General features: G+C 46.2%; 1 protein-coding gene across 1 annotated transcript in view; it reads right to left on the reverse strand.

The window, feature by feature from the left end:
• Positions 1–645: 645 nt before the first annotated feature.
• The window catches only part of DLGAP2 (DLG associated protein 2), an 896,861-nt gene continuing 872,271 nt past the window's right edge, over positions 646–25,235 (reverse strand). The window contains exons 13-15 of the mRNA XM_025394866.1: positions 15,847–15,938; positions 11,061–11,213; positions 646–7,672 (exon numbers count right to left, since the gene is read on the reverse strand). Coding sequence (XP_025250651.1) covers positions 7,454–7,672; positions 11,061–11,213; positions 15,847–15,938 — 464 coding nt within the window. The 3' untranslated portion in view covers positions 646–7,453. The remainder of the gene's footprint in view (positions 7,673–11,060; positions 11,214–15,846; positions 15,939–25,235) is intronic.

The raw sequence follows: 25,235 nt of genomic DNA on the forward strand, positions 1-25,235 counted from the left end.
GGTCCGCCTCCCCGACTGATCACCTCCCCGACTGGTCACCTCCTTGGCCTGGTCCACTTCCCCGACTGGTCCACCTCCCCAGGCTGGTCCCCTCCTCAGACTGGTCCACCTTCTCTAACCGGTCTACCTCCCGCACTGGTCTACCTCCCGCACTGGTCTACCTCCTGGAGTGGTCCCCTCCCTGGACTGGTCCCCTCCCCGGACTGGTCCACCTCCCTGGATGGACTGGCTCGCACTGCTTCCTGGCAGCTGCAGGCTCAGTGGAACCCACTTGTCCTCCTGGAGTTTCATCACCACGTCCACATCCCACCGTCTCACTGGAGCCTGGATCTGTGAGGTCCAGGGAGCTAATGTGCGTCTCTTTTCAATGCAACTCAAAAGAGCGTAAAACAACCGTTAACTAAATACTGTAGGATTTATTAATTAAAAACTCATTTAATCTATACCATTTTTGCATACATATTAAATCTGTAGCCTTAATAAATGTCCATTACTTCTTAAAATATAGAGAAATTGAGGGTATTTCAACAATGAAATATATAATGGAGGAAGAGTGTAATTTCTTTTCGGATAAAACTCTTTGGTCTGTATAATTTTTCTGAGATTAAAATAACACGAGAATTCACTCCAATAAAAAAGTAAACATTACTTTTCTCAAAAAATTTAATTGCAGAACTATTTACAGGAGGTGAACAGCGATACAGGAGTCAAATGGAGGCATCATCACAGGGTTATGGCGGAAACGGTGCGCATTTCTTACAGTCAGATGAGTGAAAAAAAGTCGTGGGAAAAAAGAACACAAATAAAGCAATCCTTAAATGCCTTAAAGGAACGACCAACATTCTGATAAGTTACTAAGAAGAAGTAAGAAATTGTCGCGGTGATGAATAGCATATTGCACATTCAGATTAGGTATCCTGCATGCTACTAAATAGAATTTATCAAAAGAACCATAAAAGCATGAGAAAGAGAATTACATAAAATAGTTTAATTCCAGTGAATGACTTTGTACAGATGCTGAATATTTGGCACTCTGTTCATCCTCACACTCGATATGATTTCATATTTATATATATATATATATATATTTATATACTTCTTTAAAACTTTAACTAAACAGCTAGTTTCCTGGATCTAACATTCCTTGAATTTCTATAGGAGGCATTTAATGTAGTCCTTAGGCCACACCTGGGTATTTTGGTCTGTAGTATGGAAGGTCAGGGACGAGTTGTGTCTCTGCAGGGAGGACCTGTCCTGTCCGAGAGTGAAGTGGCTTACCGTTCGGAAGGAAGCATTCAAAAGGAGACTGGGTCTCACTGCTCGTAAGGGGAAGCTTTGTTGAGTTCAGCAAACCAGTTAGAAAGTGGAGTGAGGGGGACATTCATGCTGAGCCCTTTGAAAGTGATATGATTGTATTATTCAAATGAGTGGGGCTGGGGCATGGTAGTGTTTTGGGGGTAAATCAGAGAATGGGTGAGTGGCTTCCATAAGGTACCACGATCAAGCTGGGAGCATCCTTTGTCGTACTGGCAGACCCAAACCAACACACTCTCTAGGGAGACCATGGTCTACTTGAAAGAGATAAATTTGAACTTAAATTTGTCCAAGAAACCTGGTGTCAATCTTTTCATTCATTATCACCTCTCCTCCATTGAGTAGGTGAAAGCTTGGATGCCCAAGGCTTTCAGGTTCTGAATAAGCACCAATGAAAAGAGTTACATAAAATCTAAGAAAGTAGGGAGGTAAATCTCTGTCACCTTGGTGTGTGTATGTACAAAATCTGTTAAAAAGTAGTTTGATAGTAGGTAACGAACATTTCCTCTGCAAAGAAGTCATCTGTTAAGTGTTTACATTGAAACTTGAAATAATTTATTTTAACACTGGATAAAAACGCCAGAGTTAGGACAGCAATTCATAAAATTGTGGACATTTTTCAATGTGGCAAGGATGAAAGATGGTTATTTCCCAGAGCTTTCCCACGGACCACCTCTGCCTTCTCTGAAGTGTGAAATAGAGGAATTAATTAGAGGGGTGGGCTTCTCAAACCCTTCTGTGGTTTGAGTCACTGTGTCTGATTTCGTTCCTGCTGTTTCCCTACCCATGCAATTTTCTGCTTCCAATTTTTTTTTTTCCTTTATCACTTTAATGTTTAGTGTATCTCCTCATTTCATCTAAGAGGCAACTGAGCTTAAGTAATGGTGAAAACGTGGCCTAATTCTGGTTGATGCTGGGTTCTTGTTCTTGGAAGCATCTAGAAACAGTTGAAATGAAAGCCAGAAGCTAAGGAGAATGGCCCTTATAGTTATTTCTCCATTTCCAAACCTTTCCAAAGACAGTCTCATGGCCTTTGCCTCTGGTGGTCCCTGATTATCTGAGATGTTTACAACCAGCCTGGATTTTGGCAGCATCCCTTGCAGAGCTGGGCGGGCAGCCTTCCAGAAGAGGCCAGGGACTAATCCTTAGCAAGAACTCACACTTCCACCGCCTGTTCCCAGGAGCTCAAAGGACTTTAGAATCAATATATCATTAATCCTCACAATGTGTCCTCAAGGGAGATGGGGACAGGAACTATAATCCCCTTTCCAGAGGAAAAAACTGAGATGAGTTGCTGGCTGAGGATGAATAAAAGCCAGGTTGCCTGACTAACGGCCTAGAGATTCCTAGCAATATCTCCTTTATTTCCAGAACATTCTGCTGCTACTCTGCGCTGGGGGACATTCAGCCGAATGCATAGAACAAGCCCTTTCCTTTAGCACTTTGTTTATGGCCAACAGTGTATTGCAACTCCCAACTAATAGCAACAAGATGGGGCACCCGCAAGGGAAGCCGTGGCTCTGATCTGACCCCCCGTGGTGTGCGTTACGGCTGACACGGTGCTGAATGAAGCACATTGCGTTGCCCCAGTCCACAGGGTTACGGATCCTACTCAGAAAGGGGTCATCTTTTTCATCTCTTGAGCTCATGGTTTTCTCTTTTATTTTCAAGTTTTGGAACCTTGTATTCAACCCATGCCTACAGAGAAGTGTAAACAGACATGCAGATCAAAACAAGAGAACCCTCGCATATTCCCAGGGGCTGTCGTCCGAAAACTGCTGTTTTAAACCAGCCTGTTAAATTTGCAGTTAGAAAAAAAATGAAGTTCAGGCTTGACAAGAAGAGGGCTGGGAAGTGAGCACACAAGAACCATGGGGAGTTTGGTTATTTCGGCCCGTGTTGGAGGAGCTTGTTTCTGTGCTCAAAGGTGGGGCGATTCCAGGGCCAAAGGAAGTATCCAGGGGCCCTCCCCGAACCAGTGCTGTTTTGGGCAACGCTTTTACATCCGTACCCCTGCACACACTCTTACACATTTCCTGCTGCCTCTCCCAGGTTCGTGGGGGGCCCTGTCATCAAGGATGGCCCTGCTGGTGACTGGGGTACCCAGGCTGACTTGGCCACGGCACATAGGCCTCCTGTCTGCTGAAACACCCCAGGGAACCTGCCAGAATTCCAAGCAAGGCTGACTGATGAAACACAGCTAAAACACGAGCTGCGTCTCCCAGGAGGTCCCCTGGCCCCTTAGTGCTCAGGACCACAGGATGGCTTGACTTGATGGAGGTCCTGCCGATAGAAAAGGCCCTCCTGAGGAAGACTCGGACCCACCTCCCCAACTCCCTACTCGCCCCCAAAAGGTTTGGCCCAAACCAGAGAGCGGTCCCTAATACAGCTCATTCTATGGTCACTACAGGCGCTCCAAACACAGGCCTGCAGTATCCCTTCACTTTCCTGTGGAATTCCATCCTGAACTGGGGTAGCGATGCTTACAAGGATCTCACGAAAACAGAGATGAGCGAATTTACAGATGCAGGGCCTTCTAATGAAAGGGGTGGAAACAGTGGCTGCTTAATATGGCATTGAAAAGGCAAGAATCAAGACAGGGAAGACAAGGACATACGTTCCAAGAGAAATAATCAGAACCTATGCACGTGTGTGCTCTGCCACTGTGTCTTCTAATCATAAACCTGGCCACTGTCATAAGCAGCAGCAGGGAGAAATTCCCTCTACTTAGCAGGTCACTGATTTTGTAGCTTTTTTTTTTTTTTTAAAACAAAAAAACCAGATAACCTTACATGTAATTTATATTTTTATCTAACCATTTACCTTTCAATTACGTGCTCGAAGTTTTTAGAATTGATTTGGAGTTGAAAACATTTCCTTTTAAACAAAACTAATTTTTTGGTATCATAAACAGTTCAATTTTTTATATACCATTCTAAGATGGTGATATAAATTTGCTGAGAAAAATATGGTAAAAATTGTCATTGAGAACAGCTAGTTTTACTTCAAACACAGTAACGCGTGAAGATGCATGAGACGCATCACAAGAAAAGCACTCTGGGTAACAAGCAGCATTCTCCTTTCCTGGGCTAAATGCGAGGTCCTGTTTATCATACTTGTGTTTTATTAACTACAGCCTTCAACAGAGCAGGATCAACCTGTCGGCTATACGGAAAGTGTCTGGGTTTCACCCGTCATTGGCTGTATCATTAGAGAATGTGGGTATGGGGTTAGAGCGAACATCACACTCTCGGATGATGTTCCTAGAACAGCACAATAATTTTCAGCCATGTTCTCCAATGGATGTTTACTTTTCTTAAAATTATATTTTAAATATGACGAAATGGTCACACGTGAGCTCCATGGTATGTATCTGCTAGAAGTGGCTGAAATAAGCTAGCTCGAGTAACTAACACAAGTATCATAAACAGTTTTATTTTTCTTGACATGTACAATACATAAACATGGCTTATCTTCTGCGTTTCATGGTAGAATGTCACCTGCATGAGAACTGAGTATATTGCACTTGATTATGTAACACGGACAGGTAACATTCCATCAGGTCTAGCAGCAGGTATCCGTTCTACCATTAAATCATCTTCTTTGGAACATGGCGGACCGAGCAGGGCGTGTCCACATTCACCACGTCGAGTCACCAACCCCTGTGCAATGTAGTGGTAGGTTGATCTGCTCACCTAGGGATGGTTTAGGCCAAGACTTTTGGGGATTGAAAAATAATGAGTCTACACAACGTAAGAAATCAACCTACATCCAGTGAACATTTTAAGCAGGGATCATAGAATCTGGGATCTGAGACGAATAATTATCTACTTTAACAGTTTGTTTTTATACATGTTTGTATCTGCTCAAGGAAATGAGTGAAACATATCAGCTGCCAGTAGATAGACCAACGTGAGGAGGTGGCGGGCCTGTATCCACATTACATTTCCTTTCACTCGGAGTGCACACTGACTTTGTTTGCTTTTCTGTGGTTATTTCTAAACAGCAGAGTTCATCTGAAATCATACAGCATTTTTAAAGTCTAAAATGCCAATACTCGCAAATACATTTGTTTTAACATAATAGAGTGGATATAGGAAGAAGCATCATTACTGTACACTACTCAAAATTTAGGTATTTAGGTAGAAAAATGCTTTGAACACCCTGGGGAAATAGGATTCATTTATAGAAGAATATTTCAGGGATTTTTTTTTTTTTTTTTTTTTTTGCATTTTTCAAGGAGATACATTCGTACTGATTTTTGCTTCCAAATATATTTTAAGGCTGTTTGGTAAAATATATACCAGATACGAGGCTCAATTTACAGGGTTTTGTTGTTACAGGGAATTCTTAACTACTCAGCTTTAAAAAAGTAAAACTTCGAAGCTAAACATGCTTTAGTATCAGCTCTGCTCCCAATGGTCCCATGCTCCGTGGGATGTGGCGAATGAGGCAGGGAGACCCCGCGGCTCTGGAGGGCGTTCTGCCGGACAGCTGCGCCTCGAACGCCCTGCCAGCCACGGGCTGCAGAGGGGCCGGGGATGCTGTAAAGTGCAAATCAAGGTGAAGAAACAAAGTGCTATGGGGTCGTCCTCGAAAGCGGTTCTGCCTGTGGCTAAGTACATGGTACTCCTTAAGCCGGGAAGGAAGACCAGGTACTGGGGTGGAAACATCTTACATCGCAGTCCTGCTTTTACTCTGAGTAATAACGAGGACTCTGAAACCGGAACCCAGTGGGAAAATCTGATAGGCTTTTCCTTCGAAGACTGGTCTGAACTGGGAAACAAGTTGTGTTGGGACAACGGTTGTGGCAGCTGAATTTAATGATACACACGGAGAGCCTATTAGTCGTTCCTATTTTCCTCTGGCACCGACCACAGAGTCATGAACACTAATTTTTTTTTTTTTTTGAATTCCACAGCTGGAAATCACAATATGTGACCTCTTTTTCCCTTCAGGTCTAACACAGGCAAGGAATATATTCTTGACTTAAGCAATACTGCATAGGACAAAATAATTCTGGAAAAATACAAATGTAAACTACATTTCTTCTTTACCATTTAAACTGAGATATACTTACCACTCACATTCATATTTCTGAAACTTTTTACATCACAATTGTCATTTTAAACAAGCAAACTTTTTGTGTTTTTTTTTTTCGTGGTTTTTTTTTTAAGGATACCCTGGAAAGTCAGCTGATAGAACAATTTGAGAATATATATACATACATTAAAAAAATCACATGTAGCGTAAATGGTGAAACTTAAAGAAAATACTGGGTGTCGTATTTTAAGTTACAAAGAAATAAAAAATACAATAACTATTTCATAGAAGTAAGGACATTGTTTCCCCTTTATGCTCCCAGCCCTCGGTAAGACTCTCCTCTCTCTGCCTGTGACTTCCTCGTGGGAACACTCGGCTTATCTTTTCAATGTGTAGCTGCTGTGCTGGGTATTTTAGTGGGTTCAGATTTGTCATCCCCTGGGATGCTGGAGAACTGTATGGTGGGGAGTTTGGTGGCTGGAGAGAGAACTTTCCCTCACAGTAAGCTGGACACAAGGAGCCTAATGTTTTCTACCTGTGACAAACAGGAGCAGGAGAGCGGAGCGGGTGGATGGGCTGCCTGCGCTCAGGGAGCAAAAGCTTGGGTGTGCGAGGGGAATGGGCCTTTCTTCCTGCACTTCAGGTTGTAGCACCTTCCACTTGGGTGTCTAATGCCTCTAGGGGGTGGTGAGATGCACCCATTTATAGTTATTTGTTATTCTTACCTCTAATTATCACACAATTTATAAAAATAGAAATAACAAAATGTAAGCTGGGTTCCAGCTCCAGAGGCATTTCTCGCCGTCCTCTGAGAACACGGAGAAGTCAGGTCTCACCACGCCTGTCCCTCAGAGCCGAGTGTGAGCCAGGCCACCAGTTAAAAAAAAACAAAAAAACAAAAGTCATCCTCGCCACGAGCTCCGTGGACTCTGAGGCCACTGACCACATTCCACTGTGTTCACGGTACAAGGAGCATAAGAGCAAGGGCGTGTTCAGTGGAAGAAATGAGACAGAAACCACCAGGGAGGCAACAAACTGTACAAGCGTTTTGTGAAAAAGCAGAAACAACCAAGGGGAAGGTGGCCGGCCTCCGTCCTCAGAGCCGGGTCTGGGCCTCGGGGATGTAGATCTCGATGCTGTCCGCGCGCTCGGTGGCAGAATTCTGCCGGAAGGACGCCGCTCGCTTGGCGGCCATAAGTCGTCTCCGGGCTTCCTGACGTTGTCTGTCGGGCAAGTCCAGGGATTTTTCTCTTGTGATGGGAAATTTCCCTTTGGGGGGCTTCTTTGGTATTGGAGGTGGGACCTTTCTTTCTTCCTGAAAAGCATCACAAGTCAACATTGGCAGGTGGTCGGAGGTGGGTCCTTAACAGCTCAGTGGCCCTGGGGTCTGGCCCACACCCTTCCCAACCCTAACCCCCGTGGCAGCATCCTTCATTCCCTTCCCACGTTTCCCCTAGTCCCTGACTCCCAGGCCACAGGCTTGCCTTCTGCACAGTATGTAATTTTAGAAGCTCCCTCACACTCTGAATTCAAAGGGGGCAGAGGCGTTGGGGGTTCACAAATCAGGAAATACATTCTGCAGATTCGCGCCTTGCGTCTCTGGAGTCACTGAGTTATTCTGACATTGTTGCCTGATTCCTGCACTTCCCGAAGCCCTGTGTCATCTCCTCTGAGCATCGGCCGATACCTGCGTCGCCAAGCTCGGCACTGCGAGGGTTTTGGACACCATCGCTGGACATCCCTATTAAACACTGCAGGGATTTCCGCAGACTCTGGGATTCCAAGTGTGTTCATGAAAGCCATCTTACATGGGTGGGTGTGTGGGGAAACACTGGCCGAATTCTCTTGTTGGCCTCAAATCCCACTGACAGGGATGGTATTTATAAAACCACTATTCACTGGCTTGCTTTGTAAAAAGATGCAAATAAGTATTCCTGACCGTTAGCTCAGATTCTCAGACAAGTCGCGCTAAAATACGTGTATGCCTTTTTAGAAAGATAAATCTCACAATTACGCAACAAATGCAAAGGGTAAAGCTTGCACTTGCCCCCGCAAAACGTCTGTGTCCACAACTGTGCATTCACATCGTTCCTAAAGACAGCGGGACCTGCCCCGTCTCCCCTTCTGGACGGAGCCATGACAGGGACTCTGTAGCCAGCTGTTTCCTTCCCAGGAAAGCGCGCATGGCAGAAGGCGTCAGAACCACTTTCCTAAGTCGGTATCTAATTTTGGGGGAGAAAAGCGCGAAAACCCCACTCGTGTCTTTTTCTCTTCAGCCTCTGAAACATTCCACAGGGAGCCCAGAGGTGCTTGGAGATCGGGGAAGACAGGTAGTAGTGTGAGTGCGGAGGAGGCCTGTGGCACGGAGGCTGCTTTGGTGTCTGGAACTTTCTTCCCTCGGCTTATTTTACACGACCTAGGCCGGGAGCAATGACTCTTACCTGACTTCTCGGCATCCATCTAAAACACCGGGGCGATGGGTTCACTGAAACCTTCAGCTACTTTAACAAGTGATTCCTGGTTTCAGCACATGGTAACTGTCCTCATAGTTCAGGGGACGCCAAGAGGAGAGGAAAGAAGAGGGTCCCTTTCCTCCTTTGGTGTCCCCTGAACTGTGAGCCTGTGAGGCGCACACATCAGTATTTACTGTGGGGTTCCCCGTTCAAAGGAGCTTCTAAGCCTGCGGGTGTGGCTCTGTAGGAGTGTCCAGCAGATGCCGTGCAGGGCCCACCCCAGGAAATTTTTTTTTTTTTTGAGATGGAGTCTTGCTCTGTCACCCAGGCTGGAGTGAGTGGCCAGATCTCAGCTCACTGCAAGCTCCGCCTCCCGGGTTCCCGCCATTCTCCTGCCTCAGCCTCCCCAGTAGCTGGGACTACAGGCGCCCGCCACCTCACCTGGCTAGTTTTTTGTATTTTTTTAGTAGAGACGGGGTTTCACCGTGTTAGCCAGGATGGTCTCGATCTCCTGACCTCGTGATCCACCAGTCTCACCCCAGGGAATTTTAAGATGCCATGTTCAGGAGGGGCAGGGCTGCCTCTTCAGGCATGGAGCCTCTGCTCACTGTCTGGACTGGTGTGCTCTGCTCTCAGCAAGAAACCTTTTTTTTTTTTTGAGATGGAGTTTCACTTTGTCACCCAGGCTGAGTGCAGTGGCTCAATCTCGGCTCACTGCAAGCTCTGCCTGCCGGGTTCCCGCCATTCTCCTGCCTCAACCTCCTGAGTAGCTGGGACTACAGGCGCCCGCCATCACAACCGGCTAACTTTTTTTGTATTTTTAGTAGAGACAGGGTTTCACTGTGTTAGCCGGGATGGTCTCCATCTCCTGACCTCATGATCCGCCCGCCTCAGCCTTCCAAAGTGCTGGGATTACAGGCGTGAGCCACCGTGCCCTGCTAACTTTCTGTATTTTTAGTAGAGATGGGGTTTCACCATGTGAGCCAGGATGGTCTCCATCTCCTTACCTTGTGATCCACCCAGCCTCCCGAAGACATTTCCGTTTTGAGAATCATACTCTATGTGCAGCTTGGGTAGATGAGCTCACATTCACTCTCAATGACCAAAGAATGGAAACTAGATGGAACCATCGCATGCACCTGGGCTAACTTCAGTACGTTCCATTTGAACAGCCTTCTTACTCAACATCACTGATCATTTCCTTCACCTCAGATCCAAACCGTGGCTTACTTGGACCTGCCTAGTCCCACGTGTGGCTTATGTGGACCTGTCCCATGTGTGGCTCGTGTGGACCTGTCCCACACGTGGCTCGTGCATCTGTCCCATGCGTGGCTTACACAGACCCTGTGTGCTCCCACCCTGCTCCCCCGTCATCTGGGATGAGAGGGAATCTGGATGGATGGCATCTGGCCTGGAACTCCTCTAGCGGCCAGGGCACCTTCTGGGAGGAGCTGATGAGGACGATCAGCCTTGGCTCGCGTTCTAATGACCCAGGTGTGCATCCTTGCTGGATACCAAACACCACTTCCCCCAAAGGATGCTGACTTGATTTTCTTTATCATTTTAATTGATAACATTTGTCTAGAAAAATCCAATGATGGGTCCTCAGGATGTCTCTAAAACGTGTGAGGAAATCAGTGTCTGCTGCTGACTCAGAACCATCTACTAGTTCTTCTGATGACAGCATCATGGAAGAAGTGAAATGCCAGGGTTCAGATTTAATGGGAAATTTCAGCCTATTTTAAGGGCTGAGGCTGATGGATCTACAGGAAGATTAATTCATCAAACTGTTCGATAAGGTATGAAATGTTGCCTTGCCTATCGTGGCTGTACTAGAAGGTATATTGACTAGGAGACAGTCCATAAGCAGGTCTAAAACTTCCCCTGTGGGAAACCAGCTTCATATTTACACGATCAGAACAGGTTTGATGAATATAATTCAGAGGTGAGACGCCTGTCCGGAATGAGGCTGCAGATTTTCCTGTCATCTTGGCTAGTGTCTCTCTGAAAGGCTTATATAGAAGAGACAGAGCAGGGAAGGCCCTATGATTTACCACCCATGCCCAAGGCTTCAATTCCGCCCCATTTTGGGCACATGCCACACACATGCACACATACATAGAGGGAAACGTGCTCCTGTGCTGCCAGCAAAAGACTGAGAACCCCATTGTCATGCGGTACCTGCAGTAGGTCGTTACTGCAGTGGCAAAGGGGGTTTGCGGGGAGCTGGCCCTACACAGACGCCCTTACCTTTCTTTCTGGGGACTCCATCATCTTCCAGTCATTGAGCCGAAGCCGCTGCAGCTCGTCGAACTTCATGCTGACGTCCTCAATGGAGAGCTGCAGCATGTCCCAGTAGCCGGCCAGGTCCTGTGACGTCGGCCTCGGCATGGCGCTGGGGTCCTGGGGATACACACAGGGTGTTCAGAGCCAGGAAAGTCTCCCGCAGGCGCAGGGCTGGGGAGGCTGCTCCTCCCCACGCGCGCTGTTCAAGAGGCGGATTAGGGAGAAGCGTGGCTAATTCCACCCTGAGGCAAATATTTGGGAAGGCCTGCTGTGCTTCCATGACAGTTTACTTTAGCACAAGTATTTGCTGATGGCTTAAAAACACGTAGAACAGCTGTTCATTGTCCCATGTTGAAAATGCTGGGGATGGGGAACATGGGAGAGTTTCTAAATGCTCCACAGCTCATAAAAGCAGTAGGACCCTGTGTTTTTGGTCACCTGTGGATGATTCGGAAAGGACAGGGCTCTGTGAGCCTGCTGTGGTATTGGCCTGGTGGTGGTAGTGGGGAACCAGCTTGGAGCCCGTTCTATACCTGCTTGTTCTCTGACGGCTCTTAGCGCTCGTTCTTACGGGATGACACCTTACAAATGTAACGTGCCAAGGAACAGGACACTCTCACCAACCGGCGCCCACACTTAGGAGGCACAGGTGATGCTGCTGGGCTGCAGCCCTGGCCAAGTGGGACCCAGAGATGTGCTTGGTTTCTCTGCACAGTGCCTGATAGATACATGATTTCCACCAGCTGCCTACATTTATGTATTTATTTTTGAGACAGGGTGTTGCTGTGTTGCCCAGGCTGGAGCGCAGGTGTGATCATGGCTCACTGCAGCCTTGACCTCCTGGGCTCAAGAGATCCTGCCTGCTCAGCCTCCCAAGGAGCTGGGACCACAGGCATAGGCCACGACACCCAGCTAATTTCTTTAATTTTGTAGCAATGGGGTCTGGCTATGTTGCCCAGGGTGGTCTCGAACTCCTGACCTCAGGTGATCCGCCCGCCTCAGCCTCCCAAAGTGCTGGGATGCAGGCATGAGCCACCGCGCCTGGCTTGCTCCCTACATTGAAATCCGAATGACTTTTCCAGGCATGGTTCCCTTGATTCAGTGGGGGTTCAGCAGAGTCAGAGGAGTTTCTGGTGGGTCGACATTCAACTGGATTTGCTTCCGGTTTCAGCAGTGCACACTCGGCACGCTCAGTGAAGAGCACGCTGAACGGACAGCTCTGCGATTCCTCATCCAGAGCCAGGACCTGGGGTCCCCAGCTGCCCTCTGCTCGGCTGAGCCCGTTCTTCTCTGCAGCCACACGAGGGCAGCCTTGGCCGCTCAGAGCCCCACCAGGCCATTGAGGCGTCCCTCAGGAGCATGGGGAGGGCGGCACTGGCCACCGGCCGGGAGCCCGAACTCAGCCTCTGTGGGTGGGGACAACCAAAGTGCCTGGCAAGGAGGCCACGTTCTGCACCGAAGTCAGTCGAGGGACGCCAGGAGCTGCAGCCTCAGGGCAGGCCGGGCCGGGTGAGCAGCAGCAGGGAGGCTGCTCAGGGGCTGTAGGGGTGGTGCCTGCCTGGCTTCCAGAAGTCTTCGCCAACCTAACAATGTCCCCTTTCTGGAGGGCTGGGCATGGCTCTGCCCCCTCTTTCTGGAGGGCTGGGCATGGCTCTGCCTGATGGTGTGGGGGGAAGCGGAGTGGCTTCTCCTCCCTCGCCCGCAGCTGAGTGGTCCTGGTCACATCTCCCAGGGGACGCAGGAGGAACATGGCCGGCCACTGTGGTGGAGGCTGCCCTGGTCTGAGAGCAGGCATCGCCTTCCCATGCCCCTCTCCTCGGCAACAACATGCCCGTCCTTTGGGCTCACCCAGACCACACTGGGGCCGGACGGGCACAGCCTGGCATGATCAGGATTTGGCTTTGTCTTCTGTTCTCTTTTGGTGGGGGAGGCGGTTGCACCTGAATCCACTGGACATTCAGAGACGATAAGGTGTTTATAATAAAAAAGTCAATGGTTGTGCCATGCCATTCCCTTTACACCAGCAAAGTCATGCAGGGCCTCGTTCCTGTGAAATTGCCACTGTTTTAAATTCACACAGCCCTGTGGCTCTGGCATCTGGTCCATTGGATAGGAACTTCGGTGCCCCGTGTGGCCTGGGGCAGCTCTCTGTGCGCTGGCACCTGCTCAGACGCACACACCTCTGGGGTTGGATGAAGTTAAAATTCAGAGGCAGGCTCAGTGGGTCTGAATGAGACTGAGTTTGTAACAACCTTTCTGGGGATGCCAAACTGCTGGTCCCACAAGCACAGCAATCAGGCCGCACGCTTTGAGGGAAAGTTCTTTCCGGTATTATGTGCCTTCTGGTTGCGTCACAAGCCACCTGTACAACCCGACCCTGAGAGGCTCCGCTCCCTGTGGTCCGTCCTGAGAGACTCCCCTCCCTGTGGTCCGTCCTCAATCTCGGGGTGGGGTTCTGACATTTTCTAGGGTCTTAGTTACCCACTTGACTTAAAGCTTAGTTACCCACCAACAACTTCCAGCAGACAGTGGTGCTACTTTGTGCTGTGGACCATTTGGCTTTGATGAGCAAAGCATGTCTTACCATGTCAGCACTCCTCTCATGCCAGGCCTGTCTCAGGCACCACCCCCTCCCCACACCACTCTTCCCCAGCAAACGTGTCACAGTGTTTTTGTACTAATCCTGAATAGAAGTCGAAAGAAAAGGATGTAGCCAAGCCAGCTATTTCAAAACTCAAAAGGCATAACAAATATTAGAATGAACAATTTTAAGCCAAATATTAGCTATTTCTGGCAGAGCAGAAAAGAACATGTAGCAAGCCTGAATATGCACCTTGGGCTGTGTGTGGGAAGCTTTGGATGGGCGTTCCTAAAGACAGCGCCTGCCTAGGCTCGCCCAAGTCTGCATAATATTACACAGAGTTCATCAGTGGTCCGAACGAATTCCTTTAAAGGTAACAATTAAATAGATACTACAGAGGAGGCAAGGATGTTCACAGGTGACACGACAGCTCAGTGTTTACACAGTTAGCAGCTTCTTTCAAGGCACTCCAAACCTTTCTGTTTCCCCCTTTTAAATGATGATTATAACTTTGTCAGAGTGATGTGTTGATAACTCTTTAAATTTGCTGTGAACTTCAATGGGGTTGATTGGAAAGTGTTAGAGAAGGCACACTTTTTAATGATCCTAATGAAAAGACATGAGATGGCAACTCTGGCTTGCTTGTGCATCCTTTGATATGTAAGAATATTATTATGTCTCCTTGCGTGTGAAAAAGCCAGGGAAAACAATCAAAACACCTGGCACCATTGCTATGCGAGGCCTAGAGAAGACCTATTTGCATTTGACTGAAAATGTTTGGTCTGAAAAAAAATCGATGTGTATATTATAAAACAACCTATTAAGTAGCATAAATGTTATTTAGCTATTTCTCAAAATAGTGAATACTTTAGTCAGCTAAGGAAAAGTATACGTGTATGTGTGTAGGCAAATATATAGTATATATAAAATATGTTAACATATATATGTAAACTTACATATATAGTGTATATAAAGTGTGTATGTATGTGTGTAGGCAAATATATAATATATATAAAATATATTACCAAGTAAATTTACATATGTTTTATGTATACTATATATTTGCCTATGCACATACTATGTGTATTTTATATATACTATATATTTGTATATATAAAATATATAGTTAATATGTTATATATTATATGTTAATGTTTAACATTTATATATAAGGATACATAAGTAAACCTTCATATACATGTTAATATTTATGTTTATATATCACTACACCTATATATGTTTATATAGGTATATATAAAAACATATAGATGCGTACATGATTATAATGTATAAATCTAATATATATGAGATGTATATATGAGCTTTTCTGCTCTGCCAGAAATAGCAAATACATATTTATATATTAACATGTATATATATATTTATATATAAGCACATATAAGCATATATTAACATGTATATATCTAAGTATATGTAAATATATATGTGGTTTTTCTTTCTCTTTGTCAGGAATAACCAAGTTTAACATCAACTGTATTAATGCATCTAGTTCATGGTGTATTTGTTTCACTACCGACTATAAAATACAAAGGATAAATTATTTGCAAAATATCCTCTTAATCTCTTCATTGCAATTGTTTACGTGTTTTTATTTCCAGGCACCTCAGATCATTTTCTTCATTTGTGACATTAGCCATAATAGAAATTTCTGTTATTTCTCCTCTTCTAAGATGCTCTGGTGGGACACCCAGTTGCAAAGACACAGTGTTGCCCCGTGCTGCTGTAGCCCCCCTCTTCCTGCCCCCACTCCCCCTTGCAGCCTCCCTACCTCGGTACCATGTTTAAACCAGGGCTGTATATGCCTCCCTGCCTTGGTACTGTGTTTAAACCAGGGCTGTATGTGCCTCCCTGCCTTGGTACTGTGTTTAAACCACGCCCGTATCAGCCTCCCTGCCTCGGTATCGTGTTTAAACCAGGGCCGTATGGTCTCTGTCCCCAGGGCCGTATCAGCCTCCCTGCCTCGGTACCACGTTTAAACCAGGGCTGATCGTCTCTGTCCCCAGGGCGGGAAGTCTCTTCTGTGTAATGCATGTGATATTCTGCATACCGATAGGAACTCTTTGACAAGGAAGAAAACAGTGAGGATCTAGGGAACGACGCCCATTAACTTGGTGACAGGGAACAGGGGTTCCCTGAGGACCCACTTACCATATTCTGTTGGCAAAGCCAATAAAACTGCTGGAATTTCTGGGACATGAGAAGCTGGGCACTCCCAACGGCACTCCTGATTTTCCCGAGAACTGTTTAGAACAAAAACAAAAAAACAACAGCTTCAAAACTGGGTCGATTAAACAAAAGCAGAAACATCACACCAAGGGAGCGGGTCCCGCTGGAGAGGAAACTCCGAGGACTTCATCGTGCCGAGTGCGTTGGCCGGTGAGTCGGGCCTGCGCCTGCTCCGTCTCCAGCTCACGAAGGAAATCCAGAGATGACCAGATGTCACCGCGGGGACATTCTCCTTGGGTATTGGGAGAAACTTAGTTTAAAAGGCGGCCTATACCTCAGGGAGTTTTCCTTATTTTGGCATCGAGATTATTTCAGTGCTGCTGTTTGGATGAGCTGGAAGACACAAGAACACGTGTGAGTAAAAGCAACCTTGAGTTCTTCCTGTTTTTATGGACTCCGTGACGTGTTAGTGAACTCGGTTAGGTGCGAATTCCTTCATTTTTAGAAAACAAACACATCCATATGTGTTCTCTCATTGGATTTGATTAAATAATTTCTAGTGGACTGTGGGCCGCTATCTCCTGGCAGTGCGGTGAGGTGTGTGTTATGTAGGAAGAGGCTGTGTGGACAGAGGCTGCACAGGAAGGTCGTAGCAGCTAAGACGTGGCTCCTCTCCTGGAGATGGCAAAAGGGTCACGAGTTTCTGAATACGCTCACAGCTACTAAACTCACCAATCCAGGTACCCAGTAAACGTGTAATGCGCACGCTACACTTCTGAAGTGCTGAGTCAGCAGACCGCAGTTTAGTGAGGTAGGAAGAATTAATCTACAAATAGTTCCTAATTGCAATGACTTTATTTGGTTAATCAAATAGTAATTTTTTCTTTTTTTTTTTTTTGAGACAGGGTCTCGCTTTATCTCCCAGGCTGGAGTGCAGCGGCGTGACCTTGGCTCACTGCAACCTCCGCCTCCCAGGTTCAAGCAATTTTCTGGCCTCAGCCTCCCCAGCAGCTGGGATTACAGGTGCGCACCACCACGCCTGGCTAATTTTGTATTTTTAGTATAGACAGGGTTTCTCCATGTTGGTCAGGCTGGTCTCGAACTCCTGACCTCAAGTGATCTGCCCATCTCAGCCTCCCAAAGTGCTGGGATTACAGGTGTGAGCTGTTGTGCCCAGCCGTAAAATTTTTAAAAAGAATATACTGTATGTGTGTGTGTTTATTTTTATTTATTTATTTTGAGATGGAGTCTCTGTCACCTAGGCTGCAGTGCAGCGGCGTGATCTTGGCTCATTGCAGCCTTCACCTCCCGGATTCAAGCGATTCTCCTGCCTCAGCCTCTGGAGTAGCTGGGATTACAGGCGCTTGCCACCAAACCCGGCTAATTTTTGTATTTTTAGTACAGAGTTTCACCATGTTGGCCAGGCAGGTCTTGAATTCCTGTACCTCCAGTGATCAGCCTGCCTTGGCCTCCCAAAGTGCTGGGATTACAGGCATGAGCCACCCCACCTGGCTCGTATGTGTGTGTGTTTTAGAGACAGGGTCTTGCTCTGCTACCCAGGCTGGAGTGCAGTGGCAGGTAGCTCACTATACCCTCCAATTCCTGAGCTCAAGCCACCCTTCCATCCTGGCCGCTGAAAGTGCCGGGATTACAGGCGTGAACTACCATGACTGGCCATAATATAATTCTATCAGTGGAAATAATTTAACCAAGAAAAATAGGTGCAGCTACTTTTGCGTTTAGACTAGTCAAAAAAAATACTCTGTTCAAGGAGTCTGTCTCCGAGCTTTCCGAGCTTCCTCATTTTCCTCCTCCCCTGTGTTCACACCCACTCTTGCGTCTGCTGTCAGCCTGGTCCCCACTTTGTAAATAATAGCTTTGGTAGATCCTAGCTCACCATGATCTTCAAAACCACACAGGAATCCACTGGAACCCGTTTCTTACCAGTGCACCCCGGGCCCACGGATCTCCGCTAGGTTTTATTTACTGGAGCAACAATTCAACGTCATTCCATAGAGCGTGCTCAGTACACGTATGTGGCTTTTCTGTACCCAGGTCAGCACTTGGGGCCAGGCTGCCCACCAGGCAGGGGGCAGATGATCTAAGCATCTCCTCGCCTCTCAGTTCACACCAAGTCTCCCCGTCACGGCCTTCAGCACGGGCGCTTCAAGGTGGGGCCGTCCTTCCTGAGCTTGCTCAGGAGGCATCTTCCGCTTCTTCTGGCCAAGCTGATTATTCCACCTGCTCTTTTTATTCTCCCTGGAGATTCTCTGCAGAGCACAAATCACTAACCTACACGACACACCCTAAAACTGAAAGTGCTGCTGGTTTAACTAGCCCAGCCCTTTCTCCTGCTTTCACTGGAAGGAAAAGGGGGCACTTATCCTGGAGATTTGCCCCCTTGAACGCAGAGGCGGGAGATCCATCCCCACTTACATCTGTGGCTTTACGTACTTCGCGAGGGAATACTGATGTGCTCGAGGTTTTGCCTAGAGACGTGCAGGTGCCTGGAGCTCAGGGGACTCTGCAGACCCACCTGTGCCTCGCCTGGGAATCTTGTGCCAGGCATAGCCTGACTCATGGGGTCTGGGTGGGCCATAGTGTCCGTTTCTTTCGAGCGTTTAGGAGATGCCCCCGCTGGCTCCCAGGGCACACCCGACCGTGGAAGCCTAGACAGCATTTCCAGAAGTCGAAACCGAGGTCCAGGGAAGTGAACTCAACCCCCGTGGAGGTTCTTCCACAACAGCTCTTTCCCCAAACATTCCTTAACAGTCAGTCCCAGAGACAGTTACTGGTGAGATTCGTTCCACACGATCCAGAAACTGGCATCAGAGACCCTGGCATCCTGCCGCCCAAGCTAGGGCGCTGCTTTAGGGAAGAAGAACCACATGTCATGGGCACAAAGGGCCTTAATGTTCATGTAATAAAATGCTATGAGCCAGGCAAAAATGACGTTGCAGAGATAACTTTGATTTGAGAGGGCTTATGACACGCTGTGACCCGGGAGTCGACCACACGCCAGGGTGTGCGGTGCGTCTCTCGTTTTTCAGAACAGGAAGGTCTGCATTCTGTGCCACATGTTTTGTCCTGGGTGGGATAATGGACTTAAAAACATCCTTTTCTGTCTTGTCTTATTTTTCTAAAGTGAAGATTGTTTTGCTCCCCACAGTTTTATTATGAAGTTTTCACACATGCAGAAAATGGGGAAGAAAAGTGGAACCCACAGCTCCCTCCCCGTTCTGTGGAGACGGCTGTTAGTGTTGTCCTGTGGTACCTCTTCCTGAGCCCTTTACCTGCGACCACCTTGTAGAACCAGGGCCACTGTCACCCCCGCGAAGGTGACAATAGTTCCTGAATATCATCTAATTCTCCATTGCTTCTAGGGTATGAAAAAGATGAAGAAAGCATAACTTTAATAAAAGCAAATAACTCGGATAACACTTTGGCATCATTTCAGTCTTGAAGAAAAGAATGGAAGGTTGTCTGTCAGGCATCTTAACACCGGGGTCTCGTGCTGCTCACAAATCCACTTCAAGACAGGCTGCTCTTCCATGGAGCTGATTTGCCAGCCAGCCTGGGAACAGAGAAGGGAGGGGAGGACTGGAGAAGGAAGGCTGGAGCCCCTGCCCATGTGGCCTAGGATGGAGCTGGCAGGGCTCTGAGTTGGGGTGAGGGGAGTGGAGGGGCCGCTGTGGTCGAGATACAGCTGGAGGCGTTGGGGCTTGAGCGGTTTTTTTTTTCTTTTCTTTTTTTTTTTTTTGAGACAGAGTCTCGCTCTGTCGCCCAGGCTGGAGTGCAGTGGCCAGATCTCAGCTCACTGCAAGCTCCGCCTCCTGGGTTCCTGCCATTCTCCTGCCTCAGCCTCCCGAGTAGCTGGGACTACAGGCGCCCTTGAGCGGTTTCTTGAAAGGGGTGATGGTGAAAGCCCCTCATCCTTCCTCTGTGTGCCGATGCTCCCAAAATGAACGTGTTCTGCAGCCTTGGTCTCGCTGATGATGAGGGGAGGAATCATCTTTGCTTTTGAAATGTTGAATTTCTATTTCTTTTGTATTCTAAAACCTGGGTAATTAATGAAGATATTTAAAGGGACTATTTTAAGCAAGTGGTTGCTGCAGAAATATATAGAAGTGGATGAATAGATGAATTTATTTTGCCAACTCTATTCTTCCTCAAACTGTAATTAAAGTCTATCAGTTTTTTAAAATTTGAAGTTTAATCCCCAATTTTCACATTTCTCTTAAAGTGGAATTCAACTCAACTGTTAATACAAAGTACTTCGATTTATACTCTTTAACACAACATGAATATATGGGCAATATCTTGGTATTGATTTAATGTAGTGGAGAGTTATTATAAAGGGAATAAATTGAATATTGCTAGGGAGAGATAATGAATGTCAAAGAGTGTAGCTAATGACACGCCTGCTAATGGCAGGAGAATTTTGCTGTTCAGTGACTGAGAATGATCCTATCTGATACCTATAATGTAAATAGCTTTCTATAATTGCAAAGAAGTTGAAGTGAAAATTCAATTTATTCTCTTCCAGTCTCTACTTTCGCCATAGTTTAGACACTTGCAGGAGCTACACTAAGGACTAATTCTCATCCGAATGCAAATTCACAGAGAACCTGCTAGAACCCTTGCCTTTGATGTACAAATAAATTTGATTAACATACTTGGCCCTTTTATTTTTTCTATCATTCCAATTCTATCTAAATTTGGTATGAAGTAACATAATTTACACTATTCTGGTGTTCTAATATTTGAGATGGATGTTTATAAAATTTGCAGAGTCTGAAATGATCATTTGAGTATTTGTAACCTCTGATCCCCTGAGATTCCCTTGTGACTAATTTTGTAGTGGGGTCTGCCTAAGTTATGGCTCCCAGAAATCTCCTTTGAAGACGAGCCTCATCATTTTCATGTTTTTGAGCACATCTATTCTGTGTGTTTTTAATGGATGTATCACAGTTGTACATATTTCTGGGGGCACATGTGATATTTGGACACATGTTTACAATGTGCTATGATCAAATCAGGGTGACAGGGACATGCATCACCTCAAACATTTATGTGTGTGTGTTGGGAACATTACAATTCTTTTAGCTAGTTTGAAATACACAATACATTATTAACCATGTTTTCTTACTGTACTATTGTATACTAGAACTTACTTCTTCCACCTAACTGTATTTTTGTAGCCATTAGTATGAATCAACTTCTCTTCCTCCTCCCTCCTGTTCCCTTCCCAGACTCTGGGAATCTACCAGAGTAGATTGGAGAACCATCCACCTTCGTGAGCTCTGCTTTTTTTTTTTTTTGTCTTTGGGATAATAGCCATTCTAGCTGGGATGAGGTGATATCTCACTGTGGTTTTGATTTGCATTTTCCTGATGGTTAGTGGTGTCGAATCTTTTATCACATACCTGTTGGCCCCTTGTATGTCTTCTTTTGAGAAATGTCTATTGAGGTCTTTTGCCCATTTTTGAATTGTGTGTGTGTGTGTGTGTTTTCTGTTGTTTCAGCTCTCTTATATATTCTGGTTCTTAGTCCCTTGTCAGATGTGCAGTTTGCCGACAGTTTCTCCCATTCTGTGAGTTGTCTTTTTACTTTGCTGACTGTTTACTTCTCCTGTGCCGACAAGCATCCATGCCTTTTTATGGTCTGATTTCCCCATGGCCATTTAGTTGGGTTGTGTGGTGACATCTTCACAGGTGCTTAGCAGAGGCCTGGTCAGTGGGTTGATTCTCTTAGTCGGATCCACATAATGGACACAGTCCATGACCTGCATCTCCCAGGAGGTTTGGAAGCAGTGGACATTCCGTTAAGCTGTGTGATACATTGACCCCTAAGGCTGGTAGCTGCCAATATGTGCACAGGCATCTGCTGTGCTCAGAACATCATCAGTGTTTCTGATTCCTCCATCTTCTCTGTTGGTCTGAGACCGCCTGGGTCAACCATGGACACAGGCACAGTTTCTCTGTGGCCATGTCCTCCTCGTCCCCTGCACAGAGCATGTGTTCTTCTCGTTCTCAGAGTTGCTCTGGGCTCTTTGTCATCTGCTGACCTCTGTGTGAGTGCCGACTGCTCGGGTGCTTCTTCCCATCCAGACCATTGTGTCTCAGATGGAAGATGGCCTAGGAGACACAACGCCACACATCTGACCCCAGCTCTTGTGTTAATATGACTTGTGGTCATTCTGGCTGTAAAAGGAGACCTTAGTGAGCAAATCCCTATGCGCCTCCCAGCATTAGCGTTTGCCTGGAATGTGGCATCTGACCTGGTGAACACGTAGATTATTTGTTACTTTGGGAGGAGTTGCTTGGGGCAAGGAAGTTTCCGATACCGCTTGAAAGATCCTGTGTGTACATGGGCTCCCTTGGTGAGTTCTTGATGAGAGTTGCATCTCAATGGAATTATTCAATAAAGTCTTAGCTTGGGAAGGATTCCTTTTGTTTTAGCAAATGTGCAAATTTTTCATTTTTCCTTTATGTATTCACCCATTTGGTTTAACATAATTAATACAAAAATCTTAAAACATTAGTAATGATTTACAATGTCTTGAGAGTACTTTTATTAACAAGAGGAGGCCTGCATTAATGTGACTTCATGCAGACCAGCATTTCTTTGGGTTCACAATAGTTTTATTAACCACAGAAGATTGAATGAATCTAGATTCATTCAATCAGTTCAGGGAACTGTGTTATGAAATTATATTTTGGGCAAAAATTACTTCATATAATGGAAATTTCAATATTCAGAGATCAGAGTTTGTCTCATAAGCCATTTAATTTAATCTGTATTTTAAAAAGTGCCATAACCAATAACCCTGTATCTGCTCCTAAAATTAGGACTGGAAATTAAGGTTATCATCTTACCTTTTAAACATTTAGGGAATTATCTGAGCTTGATTAATATTGTGCTAGTTTTATGGACAAAGTACATAGATGAGAGGCATAACAAGTGTTTTGACATCTTTGTCCACAAAAAGATGAAGGTATCTGGGCAATTTAAGAAAAGAAATTAAGAAAATCACAAAAAGTATCAAGTTCATCCATTCTCTGTTCCTTGTGTTCAAAGTTTATAGCAATGCAGTTACATTTTCTGATTAAAAATTAGCTGGGCATAGGGGCGCTCGACTGTAATCCCAGCTACTCAGGAGGCTGAAGCAGGAGAATTGCTTGAACCCAGGAGGCGGAGGTTGCAGTGAGCCAAGATTGCACCACTGCGCTCCAGCCTGGGCGATGGAGTGAGACTTCATCTTAAAAAAAAAAAAATAGTAGAGCAAAGACAAGCACAATCAGGATCATTTCAGTGGATGTCTATAGAATGCGAAGTGTATAAGCTACTTCCAGCCTCCGAAACTGAGGACGGCTGGGTGATTCTCTGGGATTCTAGATGTTCTGCTTTTATAAACGTGTGAGCAGGAGTGTGGCATCCTGTTCGCTAAGACGGCCCATCCTCCTGCTTCCCTTTGTTCCTCCCCATTCCTATTTGCATGGCACTCTGTGCCAGGCGATGTGTGAGGCACTATCTGTGGATGATAAATGTTAAATGTGACCACTGCATTGAAGGAGACTAAAATCTCAAATGACAGCAGAGGGTGGAGCTTTAGGGAAGTTTCATCCTTTGAGAAACACCTGTCCCCCAGGGCATGGGGCATGGCCCCACAGAGAGGGCTCTGAGAGGTCAGGTAGCACAGACCCTCCCTGCAAGCAGGGTGAAGGGCAGTGCTGATGTGAAGATCTTCCTCCAGAGGAAGGAGACAAAGGGGCCTCTGCTCCCCAGTTCTCTGCCTCTGCGTGGACTCTTGAATCTCCTTTTCTATCATCCCCATCCACCTCCTTGGCCAAATCCAACCGCGCGTCAAGGCCCAGCACGGTGCCACCTTCTCCGGGAAGCCTTCTCAGAATCTTCCCAGGTGAAAGCGTTGCTGAGACCCCTGAGTTTTTAAGGTACTTTATCTGCACCTCTCTTATGACACTAAACAGTTTCCACTTTCTGTAAATAGTTTTTCCCTGGTCTGTCTGCTCCCACTCTCAGGTGATTGGTTAGGTCCTTTGCCATGTCTTACTCATTGTTGCATCATTTTTGTCTATTGGAGAGTGGCTTGCTCCATCATAAGAAATCAGTAAATATCTGTTGAATGCAGACATCACTGAGCTGAGAGAGTCCAGAGGAGGATCCTGGAGGCTCCAAAAGGTAAAAAACAAAACAAAAAAACCCTACAACAAAACCAAACAAGTGTTTAGGGAAATACAATTTGGAGGCAGCAAAAATTAACTTTTCACCCTACCTTATTGAAGAAAAATAGTTTTTCAGATGCCTAAAAATAAGGTAAGTGAAATTTAAATACTAGGTATCCTGGCTGGGCGTGGTTGGTTCATACCTGTAGTCCCAGCACTTTGTAAGGCCAAGGTGGGCGGATCACTTGAGGCCAGGAGTTCAAGACCATCCTGGCCAACATGGTGAAACTCTATCTCTACTAAAAATACAAAATTAGCCAGGTATGGTGGCATGTGCCTGTAATCCTAGCTACTTGGGAGGCTGAGGCAGGAGAATCACTTGAACTCGGGAGGCAGAGGTGGTAGTAAGCCGAGATCATACCATTGCACTCCAGCCTGGGAGAAAGACCAAGACTCCCTTTCAAAAAAAAAAAAAAATTTACTATATATCCTAAGATTTTGGAATCTTACTGTTGATCTGGGTCCCTATATGTCATCAAATTCAATTTTGCATGTAGTACTTTTATGGCATAATTTATAGAATTTTCTGGAATGCCTCTAGTGACAGAAAACCAGGACTTACTGTGACAGGGCCACAGCACTAAAGCCCTTTAATTGTAAGGACTTTCATTCTTGGTTTGAGAAATAATTTGCCTCCTTACAGCTCCCGCCACTTATTTTCCAGTGGCTAATGCGGGAGAACCTTGGCCTCAGCTTCACGGCTGAGGGACTCTGTGGGCCACGTGTGGGTCACAGCGGTGGAGGGTCAGGGATGGGACACAACCTTGTCTGAAACAGCAGGAGAAAGCAGGGGATGCACATCCAGCGTGGAAGCAGGCAGTGGAGGGGGTGCTTCCTGTAAGGGAACATCTGGACACCTTCGGACCACGGGTTAGAAAGGCGGAGCCTTCAACGTCAGAGGGTTCTGACTCCCAGTCCCCAGTCATTGCTGCTATTCTGTGATTTGGGGCAAGATCTTAATCTCTCGGAGCCCCTGTTTATCTGTAGAATGCTGGCACTAGTACCCGCCTAGTCCGTCGGGATGAGCATCAGTGAGGTCTGCAGTGCATTCAGCCTAGGACCTGACCTATCATATGTGTTCAGGGAGAACTGGTCTAGATATTGTTCATTTTTTTGAGACAGGGT

This window comes from Theropithecus gelada, chromosome 8 (assembly GCF_003255815.1).
Source record: "Theropithecus gelada isolate Dixy chromosome 8, Tgel_1.0, whole genome shotgun sequence".
In the NCBI taxonomy this organism is placed as follows: Eukaryota; Metazoa; Chordata; class Mammalia; order Primates; family Cercopithecidae; genus Theropithecus; species Theropithecus gelada.